Below are 12,808 nucleotides of genomic sequence, written 5' to 3'. Positions count from 1 at the left end.
TGAAAGGGAGGGAAATCCCCCACCATGACATGTTTTCCTGGTTAAATATTTAAATCATTTCATAGTTACAGTCATCATTGTCCTATATCTGGGGGTGTTAGGTCAGCCCTAGGGCACACATGAACATGCAAACACACACATACACACACCATCTTCATGTTTTAAGAATGCTGCCTGTGCGCTTTTAAGAAGAGAGAGCACTTCCTTGACAAACAGAGTGTGTCCGTGGCAACACTCAGGAAGTGCTTGACTGAAATAGGCTTTAAATGAAGTTTCCTCTTGTTGTACAAGCTTCCTACACCCCAACCCCCACCCAACTGCACACCTCACCTGCAAGGCCATTAGTGAAGGAATCAAAACCCAGCAACCATTTGACCTGTGCTAGTGTTTAAACAGTCAACGAATAAGCTCTCTATCTGAGCACGTATCAGCTACAGAGGGTTTGCTCATTTCAGTCTTGCAGATAAGATGGCACAGGATTTTTTAATAGTGTGCTTCTCCTGCGTAACAGTTGCCACATCATGAGCGTACGTCATGAGCCATGGACTACAACTAACGGAGGAGATCAGAGTGCTTGGTGCAGGCAAAACATGGCAGCATCCTTGCAGTTAAGAATAGATTTATGATCCCCATCCCTGGAGTACTGCGTCCTCTACGCACACTTAATGTATCCTCATCCCTCCCTGATGGGCTATAATCTGCAATGCTATGAATCGTCACCTACAGCGAGCGCACATCCGCTCTGTCGCACTAGTTTAGTGCACGTCTGGGGAAAAGAAGCATGGACTCCACAGGCTTACTGTAAGATGGCGATCTTACAGTAAGCCTGTGGCGAAGAGGATGATGGCGAAGAGGGTGATCGTCCTGCCAGCTTGCCAGCTGAGTCACAGTGAAGGGGCTTGGCCATCATATTTGTTTATGTGCTGCTCTATGCGGCCTGTTAAGCTGGGAAAATGTGGGGAAGAACAAATCGCTTTAGTGCTGATGCACACAGTGTCATGTTTGTGTGAGTGTGTGTGTGTGTGTGAGAGAGAGAGAGAGAGAGAGAGAAAGGAAGAGAAACAGAGGGAGAAAGACAGCATCTGCATATGTGTATGTGTGCATGCATGGGTATGCCTACATCCTTGTGAAGATTTCTGTGGGTGCCCTGTTACACACTGTTAACCAGTTTCACCCAATCGAGAGGGACTTCAGTTGGCCAGATGACTTCTGCTCAAAGCCGTGGTGGTGACACTGGCGCATGTGATCGTTACTCACTGTGACCTTCTACCGACAGAGAGGCAACACTTCCTCCCCGAGTTTCCTTTTGACTAAATACAGAACCACAGAGGACTAAATGAGCACCTGGAACTCATACTGTACACACAAACACACACACACACACATGCACACACACACACATTGAGAGAGATATTTTAGCGTGACTAGATATCATCTCCTCCTGCGTAAACCACCTCCAGTAGTGAGAACTGGTACTCCCCGTTCCCCTTTCTAGACAATGGAGAGAAGGGAAACACCCAGGTGTTTCTGCTGATAGACCACAGGCTTCTGTTTTGCACCGCTAAATCTGTCCGCCATTTAAATGGTAAGGGAGCTTATAAACAACTTATGCATATGTAGCACATGAGGTCTTTGTAGGCCATGCTGAAGGCAGAAGACAGATAGTAAGGTAAGGTAAGGCTATAAGATAAATATGTACACATGTACCTCCCTACAGAGAGAGAGAGAAAGAGAGATTGAGAGAGAGAGAGAATAAGAGATGGAGGGAGGGAGAGAGAGAATGTACAAACATACAACAATCACACTCTAAGGAGAGACTGGTGGCACCTAAAAAAAAATATTATATGTATATTAAGTAGCACAGAAACCCGCAGGCTAAAAATAGCTCCCCGTGGTCTCCTTCATCATGCAGTGCTCCAGACAGACAGGTAGAGCAGGCTCGGCTCAGGGTTTAGGAGTCAGCCACCACCTGGGGCCTTTATGCTATTTATACAGCAGCAGCAGCAGCAGCAGCAACGGCAGGCTGACTGCTTTGTTCTCAAGCCCTCCAGCTGCAGAGGACTTGCGTGCGCTACTTTCTCTCTCCTTCCCTTTCTCTCTCTCTCTCTCTCTCTTCCTCCTTCAGTTTCTCTCTCTGGTCCTCCATCATTCACACTACTTCTCTCTGCGCTCCATACCTTGACTGTGTGCTTTGCCCTGCGGTGTTGTGACACCGGGATGAGCAAGGTGTGGAGTCAGCTACAGTGGGTGTCATGAGTCAGATGAGAGGAGTCTGTGTGTGTGTGTGTGTGTGTGTGTGTATCTGTCTGTCAGCAATAAGCCATGGAAAGTTCTAGAAAAAGACATCTGAGACATTTCAAAAAGATGGACCAGAAAGTCAGAGTGCAGGCTGGGGGAGGGGGGGGGATAGAGAGAGACGAAAGAGAGTGAAAGAAAGACAGACAGAGAGAGAGAGAGAGAGAGAGAGAGAGAGAGAGAGAGAGAGAGAGAGAGAGAGAGAGAGAGAGAGAGTGTGCGTGTGGGCCAAACTTCTCAGAAGAGTTTGGAAATCTTTTCCTGTCAGTGACACTCTACACACCGGGTGGAATGTTCTTGCCACTCCAAACAGCCACATGTTCTGTGCCTGTGTGGACCCCCTCAATTCTGAAACAGTGTGTCACCTGTGACAAGGCCCCACGGATCGTTGTTTTCATTCCAAAAACACTCAGGGGAGGTATTGGCCAACTGTAGCAGCCTCTTCTGATTAAACTAACCCCCACCACCACTACTTCAGGTTATGAAAGAGCCTCGGAGAGTGAACTTGATTCTGTTGTGGACGGTCAGCTGAGTTGACTAATCTCTGTTCATTCTGGAAGCTTGTCGAGAGCTCTGGAATCTGGTCTGGCTCGGCTGACAGGAATCCAGGAAGCACCTGCTTTAGCCTAAAGGCCCCGCACTATTCCATTCGGCTGCCATTGTGTATGTTTGTGTTGTCTCACTGAAAAAAAATGCTTGTGCTTTTGAGGCAGGAAGTCACTAGAGGTCCACAGAGCACATGGTGCCAAGTAAAGACAATGTGAGCTCCACTGTAAACACAGTAGGGGTGTGATATTCAGAGAGTAGAAAAGCCTGTACGCCAAGGAGCTAATTTTGTTACACAAATAAGCACTCCTACATATTTGTCTACGGCAACAGAACAACAAAGCGCTGACATTAGATGTAGCACTCTGACAAAACAAAACAAAACAAAAACAAGGCCCAAACTCATATTTGTGCCAATCAATCTTCCTCTTATTCTCACTGTACAGCTCATGGCACTAACGAAAAGGGAAAATGAACAGTTGGAAAAACGTTACAATTGACACCCAGCCAAATTGGCTCCAAAACCTTTCTGCACACTTGGTCATTTTTCCCGTTTTTTCTTTTTTCTTTGCTGCCCGAGGCAGTGTGCCTCATGGTATTCCATACTGCTGGCATGGGAGATGTGACCTCAGCTTACTGCAGTGGCACGTGACTGCAGACTTATGGCTTCCTGAAAGCCGGGGATTGTGTTTGTGTGCCTCCAGGGCAAGGTGAGCGGGCTGCATCTGGACAGGTAGATGGAGAGCTTAGAGTCACAGACCTCCTAAACACATTACCACTGCAGCGGGGGAGGGCATGAATGAAGGCAGCCAATCCCATTACGCGGAATGGCAACAGAGAGACAGACAGAGAGATAGATAGATAGATAGATAGATAGATAGATAGAGAGAGAGAGAGAGAGAGAGAGAGAGAGAGAGAGAGAGATGGAGGGGGAGGGGAATCACAGAGTCTGACATGGATACAGACACACACAAACACACACTCATACTCACTCACACACAGAATTCGATATGCAGACACACATACCCCTGTCACCAGCTGCACACAATTGCCTTCTAACATCCAAAGTATGATTCAAGTGTGTCATGCCAGAACTGCTGGATGGGATAAGGCCTTATGTGTCAGCATGTCAACACCCTACTCCTTACACCTGGAGTCACACATAAACATACACACACACACACACACACACAGGTTACCAGAAAGACAGCCACACAATCATCTCGTTAGATTCACAAAACTGTCATGGGGGACTGGCTCTGACATCACATCATCATTCACCTTGCGAGAAGAAATGAAGTGCATGTGAGTGTGTGTCTGTGTGGGGGTGACGCAGTGGAGTGTGCTGCTTACCCTCCTGTGAGTGATGTCACTCTCCCAGATTAAGCCTGGGCCATATGGCTTGTTGCCTGCTGCTTCTAATCCACCGGCAGCAGGCTCCTCTTCCTGTAACCAGCTCACTGATGATGCTCCAGGTTCCTCTCTCTCTCTCCCCCTCTCAACAATTTCCCTAACAATCTTTTGGATGGAATCCCACCTCTCTCTCTCCTCTCCAACTGCCAGGAATGTCTTACTAATCTTCTCATAAACCCCCTATACAATTAAAGTAAAAAAATAAATAAATAAATATTCCATTCAGTTCAAGAAATAATACATATGTAGATTGAACTGTATTTAAGGATTCAATTCACATAAAGCCTCTCATCAAAGCTGACGCAGTGTTTGTCATGAATATCATTTGACTAATGTGACGTTTAAGCTTGTTAGGATTTACAGGATTATGAAAAACGGATATAGGCCATGGTGGCTATACGCGGGACAATCGGAAGTTTATCCTGGTCCAGTCACCTTTCCTCAAACTGCGGTGTCAGACAGGTGCATCTGCTACTGTTAGGCCACCTCGGAGAGACTATTTTGTCTCTTGTGACAACAAATAGCATATACCCATTAAACGCGTTTTCCACAACACAGGGGCAAAAGAGCACTGTTGGGAATAACTAGGCTATTGTAAAACACAAATAGGCTATACAGTAGGCTACCTTTATCATTTTAGTTAACATCACCTGTCAGGACAAAATATATTAGATATATGACTAATCTGTCCATGAAGTTAATTAATTGGAAGATACATTTGTTTAAATAGCCAAAGAGAAAGACACGGTGTTTAATAACGAAACGTTTGGACAACCATGACTAATGGCTGATTCAAAGGCGGTAATATTCATCCTCAGAGAAGGCGTGTTCAAGGTAGCCTACAGGCAATATCGCTTGTGGGCAGAAGAACTCTAATCATACCTCATCGGAGTCCATATATGGTTCGTGACGTCACAAGCCGGAGGTTTCATTCATATAAAACTCCTCAGACGGAATCCCCTTAGAGGCAATGTAGGCAAAGACGCACGAACGGGTGTAGCAAACTGTTGTAGCTCCTACGCCCTAGACACAAGAAGTGTAGCCTTGTCATTTCAACCCACACTAATAGAAATATTTCAACATTCAACCAGCCATCATGAGGGTTTCAAGCATAGATTGTCGCCGTTTGAAGAAAATTATCAGAAAGGAATGTGGAAGCTGTCTTATTGTGGATTGTCGACCATACTTTTCTTTTTCGAACTCTAATATTAAAGGTTCGGTCAACGTGAACCTGAATTCCGTTGTCGTCAGGAGATCCCGAGGCGGCCCGGTGCCGCTTCAGTTTGTCATTCCGGATGAGAAAGCTTTGTATCGGCTCCGGGAAGGCAGCATCTCGGCTGTCGTGGCTCTGGACGACCGGACACCTCATTTCCAAAAGCTCAGAAAGGACAGTGTCGCTCAAATAGTGATTAATACACTCTCAGCGAGTGGTGCTAACATCTACTTTCTGAAAGGTGAGAAACGTACCATTTTATTTTAAACTGTATGGCTATAATCTTGTATGGCTATAATCTCACATTGTCAATATGTGCATGTCTCCATAACGAATATAGATTAATCATGGAAAGGAACATAGCCTACATTTATTTGACTAGGCTAAAATGTAAATAGGTATGTTATTAATGTTAATGTCTAATACTGGGCAACCAGTACATGAAATTAGTAATTAGAGGGAATCCATCTTTCACTTCTTGGAACTGTAGCCTTATGTCACGTATCATTCCCACTCATGGCTGAAATGTAAACTCGCACTTTCATGGTTTCCGTGAAATGACTCGTTTTAAGTCTAAGTCATTTATTTGATCACTCGCTGTTGTAGCAACCAACCCCACAAGCAATGTATTTTCTGTACACTTGGAGAGATAAATTCTCAGCGTGCGTCAAAGGACTGGGATGAGTCACGGCTCGGGAAGCTTGAGAGCGCGCGGCGCAGCGCACTCCTTTCAGTGATTTTTTTTCTCGCCATTCAAAATCTATTAATAATAGCCCACGTATGCTATTTTGTGTGGAGAATTGCCATTCTGATCACTTTTCTTTAGACAATGTGGCCTTCATCAAAACGGGCTACTTAAATACTGTAACCGCTTAATTAATTTATCACTGTTGGCGGATACTTTACGTGCCATGACTACACCTACCTATATTTCACTGAGAATGATACCTTACAAAAAGTGATACAGGAGGATATTTCGAGGACTGAATTGGAACAAGCCGATACACATTATTTTTATATCATCATTCTAGTGGTTAGTTGGCTAACTTGATGCATGTTGTCTTTTACAGGGGGCTATGAGAACTTCCACGCCCAATACCCTGAACTTTGCACTGAGATGAAAGCCGTCGAACCTACCGGAACCGAAACCGAGAGAATCATCGGCAGCCACTGTGAGAAACTGGGCTCCTACCTCAAGCCAGATTACGATCAGGTATGGAAGAGAGAAAACCCGCCGCTTCCCCCCTCTGGCCCACTGCCACAGCAGCCGCTTCCCCTATGGAAGCTGATTATTGTCATGGTTGCCATCAGCAGGCTCTGCAGGAAAACAGATAAGGCTGACAAGAAGAACTATTTTAGTTCTTAGTCTTTTTCAGTTGAGCAGTGGCCCCTTAATGGCAGCTCTGAAACAGTGAAAGAAATGTCTAAATTAAAACAGCAACGTTGGTTAAAGTGAAACAGTAGTTTCTGCCAACCTGACCCTACTCACTCAGCTGAAGTCTCACATTAAATGTTAAAGGCATGGTCCAGTCAAAGCCACTGGTTATCAAAGCTATCCAGCTGACATCTGAAATAGCCAGCCCCACAGTTTATCTTTCATCCATGACCTTTCTCAAGCTTTTGATGTTTTTTTTTAAAGGAAGTAGCCTTTTAAACACCCCCATCCACCTCAAATCCACTAAATTCGAATGATTCTGAAAGACTTGGCACTGACGTTCTTTTCTCTTTTGTGTTGACACAGGGTCCGCCGGTGGAGCTCACCCCTTTCCTCTACCTCGGCAGTGCCTACCACGCCTCCCGACACGACTACCTGGCTGACCGCCGCATCTCAGCCTTGCTCAACGTCTCCAGGCGGGACACACACCCGGCAAAAGGCCAGTATGACTACAAGTGGATCCCAGTGGAGGACAGCCACACGGCCGACATCAGCTCCCACTTCCAGGAAGCGTTCGACTTCATCGGTGAGTGGGCACATGAATCATGTCACCTCACCCCCACTCAATAAACCTTAGCCTGTGGACTGGGCAAGACACTCCAGCGGTCCTGTTGGTAGGGAGACAGAGGAGAGGATTCAACCATGGTCATCAAAACATTCAAATGTTACCACTGGATTGGAAAGACCTGCACATTATAGTATTTTGTGTCAACCACAGGCGATGGATTTCCCTTTCTTTGTGTATATAAGTGCCTTGCAATGGCACAGGATATGGCATCGGGGTCAAAATCAAAGGCAGTGTGTTATTTTAAAGCACACACAAGGCTATTGTCCTTACACTGCATTTGCTAATTCTGGACACAGCATGCAATCCTTCTCAAAGAGGAGAGGAAAGACGCATATTTCCATCCTTTGTTAGCTCACTGCAAGCTTGCGTGGCTCTGGTTGTTTTTAAGTCTGTTTATTTTCTTCTGCGGTATTCGTAGTGACTTAGAGTGGGTGTTAAGGTTTCTAATAACATCCCTGCTTCCCAGATGTAGAGCTTTTCACACGACTCGTTCACACATTCCTTGGAGCTCAGCCGGTGTTACATGGCAAGGCTATAGATAGGCGCAGAACCTGTTTATTTCGGTGGCGCATCTTACAGTTTTTAAATTAAGACTTCCTCTGCTGGCAGGGTGCTGCAGAGGAACCCAGAAATAAACTAAACTCTCACGACCAATCCTACTTCTCCCCCCCTCTGACTCTGCCCTCCCCACACACACAAATCCTTGGTGATTCAAGGAATAGTCTCTGACACCTCCCCCCCCCCCCCCTGGCAGTTTAACAAGGTGCAGTTGTCACCGGATGTGTGCTCACTAATCTCTCCTCCGGTGTCTCATGACCGGGCGTGGTCGCTGTGCCCCGGCGTGAGGGAGCCGTTAATGACAGGCGGGGTGGGGATGCTCAGCTCGGAGGAATGTGAGCGAGGATCTCGCAGATTGGTCCGGTTCCAGGTGGCCGGGTGGCCAGGGAGGACATCAAGGGGGCAGGTATTCTTAAAGGCCATAAAACCCTCACAAAGGGAGGAGGAAAGTGCTCTGAAGGCTATTTATAGACATCCGAGACCAGGGCAGAGATCTTTGCCCGCAGGCCAAACAGAGCCAAATGTCGTCCAAGCAAATAGCCATGTGAACCGTGCGTCCAGTCAACCCCAGTAAACGGGAGTGGGGATGTTCTTTGGGATTATTTATTTATTTATAAGGGCAGGATACAGCTGCCAGGCCGGAACTCTGCTGGCGTCAGTGACTGACTTTGGTTACGCAGGGACACGGATGTGTCACTCGCCCCCACGCCAGAAGCTGCCGCGGCATGCGGATGAGTGCGTGGCTATAACCCGCCAGCCTGCAACCGACAAACGTTCCGTCGTCGTGTGTGTTTGCGTGTGTGTGTCATTGTCCTCGTCTGAGGCTTGTGAGTGAAATCAAAGCAGTGAGGTGATGCAGAGAAGGGCCCGCTGCCACCCCAGATGGGCTGGACCGTGAGTCATCAGCAGTGGATAGGGACAGCTACTGTTGGACCAGATGAGCTGCTCTCACACAGAGATGCTGCATTATCCCAGAAATAAAATAGCTCTTGCGTAGAACTAACAAAATTATTTCAGCTCGTGGTCTCCAACATCCTAATTGCGAGTGGCATCTTAAACATCTAATGCGTAATGGTTCTATGTGGAACTGTTGTTGGGGTGTTCTATGGGGACAAGCAATATGATGACTTCATACTAGACTACCTTCAAATAGAACCAAATGTTCTGAGCCAAATGAAAACTGTAGAGCAGAACCGTATAGATAGATCTCTTTATAGTGCTCTGCTGTGGAGCATTTAGTGGGTTCTTAGAACAGAGGAAGATGTTCTAAGTGTAAGGAGGAAAAGGCTGAAGCTCTCTGAAAATGTCAATGTTTGATTCTATTTGTGTGGTTACACCTTTGCGCCCTGTAATGCAACAGCAGAGTTTGGTTGTTGAACCAACATCAAAATCAGGACATGGACTTGTGTGGGCTGAGCAATAGGGAGAGATATGGGCCTCATGGGCGAGGTGGGCCTTGAGGTGCAGCTGCATGGTATGACTCAGTTGGTGTTAGAAGGAGTCAATACGCCCAGGCAGGCTGTGTGGAGTTTGGCTGCAGATGTGTAGGAGAGGAATGTTGAGGGCGATGATACAGATAATGATGATAATGATGATGATGATGATGATGACGAAGAGGATGCAGCTTTGAGACGAACAGAGAAAGTTGAGGGCGTGCAGCACCCGGAGCTGTCAAAACAACAGTCCACGCTTCACTTGCGTCTCTTCTGTCCTCCTACCACCCACTCACTTACCTATTTATGCCATTCTCCGTAGCATTTGCGTCATAAGTACTGTTTTGGTTCTCCACCTCTGCAAGATCATTTTTCTTCATTGTTATTGTTGTTGATATGAGCCTCAACAGTTTATTGACCCTCTCCCTCTCTTCCTGTCTCCCTCAGATCGTGTGAAACAGGCCGGTGGGAAAGTGCTGGTGCACTGCGAAGCTGGCATCTCTCGCTCCCCGACCATCTGCATGGCGTACCTGATGCGGAGCCGGCGGCTGCGGCTGGAGGAGGCCTTCGACATCATCCGCCAGCAGCGCGCCATCATCTCGCCCAACTTCAGCTTCATGGGCCAGCTGCTGCAGTTCGAGGCTGAGGTGCTCTCTACGCCGCCTCCTGCTTCCCCTTCCTCCTCTGTCCCAGGGGCCTCCATGGACTCTGCCACCTCGTTGGAATTCACAGGAAATGGCACCAGGCCCGTTCCTGCGCTCCGAGATCCAGCCTCCTTGCCGAGGCTGTCCATGGACTCTGCCACCCTGGCGGGAATCGCGGAAGTGTCTGGAGCTGGAACTAAGCCCCCACCCACGCCCGGACCCCGAGGGCTAGCGGCCCCCTCCCCGTTCTTCTCCGATGACTTTGAGCTGGGCAAGAGCTGGGAAGAGCCGTCTTCCGTCTTCTCGTTCCCTACCTCCTTCCTGACGCCCTTGCCCCTCCAGTCGCCGGTCCACCAGTTCAAGCTCAGCCCAATAACTGCACTGCCTTAAACAAGTGCTTGGCATTTCCTTTGTAGATTACTTGAAAAAAATAAAGCATATTATTACTAAATAATAAACCAACAGTTGAAAAGAAATAAGCCTCTTGGCAAACATTGTTAAGCAATGTAATATTAGCTAAGGTGGAGAAAGAGAAAACAGGAAAAGAATTGTCACTGGAGTACTGCCTAAAGCTCATTTTCTGTGTGTGGTTTTAGGGATATTCACTGATACTATTTGCCTTTGATTTGTGGATTTAATGAAACTCAGCACGGTATACTGCAATACATGCCTTAGCAACGTGTTTTTATGTTGTTGTATTACTGTTTTTGTCTTAAAATCTGAACAGGCTTTCTTAATTAATTTATTGTTTTTTAAACAGTGTGTGTTTTTATAAAAACAATAAATGATGATAAAGTTTCTATAGGCAAACAAGTTTTCATTTAGACTATTCAATTTAGTCTATTTCATAACAGACTGGTAAACTTCATAACCTGGTCTGGTAAATTGGTGAACTGAGAGCATATGATGAATAATACTCTTAAGCATTTCAATTTTAGATAGATTCTAGCGATTAGATAAATACTTTATTAACCCCATGAGAAATGACACAAGAAAACACTCAGAATGGTCTAGCCTATCTAATCCCACAGTGAACCATCACTGTCACAAGTGGAGTAAGTAGCTTAAATACAGTGATATGATATGACAGATGAGTAGGACTGTGTGTCAATGGAGGTGGCCTACTGGAAATGGTGATTACCATAAAATGTGAACGGTGCAAAGTAAAATAGTCTAGTGCATACTAGGCCTAGATTAGCCTAATATAAAATACAAATAATTAATTTAGGCCTACTTATATGGACAAATAGGCTAGCCTACTAAACCTTTTAAGAACTCCACTACTTCATACTAGCTCGGATGTTGTCCCGTGCACATCGACAAACTGGGTGATAGGCTGTCATCGTTAATCCTGGTTGTCACTCCCCGATGTGAGACGCTACCGGATGTGAGTCGCGCATGCGTCACTTTGCTACTTTGCGACTACCAGTGCTGTTAGCCACAGAATAATGACATTAGCCTACACAGCAGTAATGTATTATTTAGCGTCTCATCACGGCATGATCTCTAATGTCAGTTCTAGATTAGAGGCTGAAGTAGCCTGCTAGCGAGAGACTTCTGTAATATCAATAAAAATTGACCTATAACGAAGTTCGTTCACTGCTGGCAAGTAAGTAAGCAATCAAGCACAACAAAGGGTGTCACTTGAATGGCGTTTGTTAACGTTAGCGATCAAACAATCTTAGATAGCTAAAACGTTTTTGAAACAGAAAAAGTTAATTATTTTATGGATTTCAGTCGGATCCCTTGGCGTTATGCCGTAAAACCTATCAATCTGAGCATGCGTGACTCACATCGGGTAGCGACTCACATCGGGGAGTGACACTGGTCCTATCACTGAGCAAGTAGAAGAACGTTGAGTCCGCACACCAGAAGCTGCTCTAGAGTTTTTTTTTATTTTTAGGCTATATCACCACATGTGACGTTTCGGGCCCCAGCCCTTCATCAGACAAGTTCTTCTACTTGCTTGTGCCTTCCTGTCCAGCACCCAGTACTCAACTACTTGGATGTGCGTGCTGCACTCTTGAACTCTCATGCACTGGTCCTATCACTCTCATCCGTTTCGTGGTTTAGGCACAGGTCACGCGCAACTGTGCAATGGTGACCCCTACAGAGATAATGTGGGAACGTCTCAAATAAATCTAAGAAGGAGGGGACACCCAGAAGAGTCGACTCTAGGGACCCTGATCAACCAACCAAATCCAAATCAGTGCTCGAATTCAACCAAAAAAAAGTCAGCCAACGTTTCCACGAACAAGCAGAACACATGTGCTTCAATGGCACACAATTGTAAAGGCATGATGGAGTTGTTGGAGCGAACCATGTTGCCTTTCCAGTGTAAGGTTTCCATTTGATAGACATTTTGTCAGACTAAGGAATGGTTGGCGGGATAAATTGAGTATTTGGTCGTCATACCTTTCAAGTTTTGATAGATCTCACGCGCATAACCGCAAAGTCTGATGTTTTACAAAACATAAGATGCTCCTCTAAGGAGACAGACATTAAACAAATTGATACAGATTCAGATACAGTAGGCTAACTGTAACAACTTACTCACGAAGTCTCTCAAGTCAAATCTCTCTTTGGCGCTCAACTTCGCCCTCATCAGGAATATACCAATTCAAACAAATAGGGAGAGGCGTTGAAACACATCATAATTTAGAAACATTATCTCGTGAGAAAATATGTAAATATTTGGAATGA

The 12,808-nt window shown here is 45.9% G+C and overlaps 1 protein-coding gene across 1 annotated transcript; it reads left to right on the top strand.

The window, feature by feature from the left end:
• Window positions 1-5,207: 5,207 nt before the first annotated feature.
• dusp5 (dual specificity phosphatase 5) lies at window positions 5,208-10,905 on the top strand. Its single transcript, XM_042105513.1, has 4 exons — window positions 5,208-5,708; window positions 6,538-6,680; window positions 7,209-7,428; window positions 9,909-10,905. Exons 1-4 carry the CDS (start codon window positions 5,351-5,353, stop codon window positions 10,493-10,495), a joined length of 1,308 nt encoding a protein of 435 aa, XP_041961447.1. The 5' UTR covers window positions 5,208-5,350; the 3' UTR covers window positions 10,496-10,905.
• Window positions 10,906-12,808: the final 1,903 nt, after the last annotated feature.

The sequence above is a fragment of the Alosa sapidissima genome, chromosome 9, assembly GCF_018492685.1.
Source record: "Alosa sapidissima isolate fAloSap1 chromosome 9, fAloSap1.pri, whole genome shotgun sequence".
NCBI lineage: Eukaryota > Metazoa > Chordata > Actinopteri > Clupeiformes > Clupeidae > Alosa > Alosa sapidissima.
The sequence above is the reverse complement of the archived record's forward strand: the minus strand, read 5'-3'. Positions and strand labels throughout refer to the sequence as shown.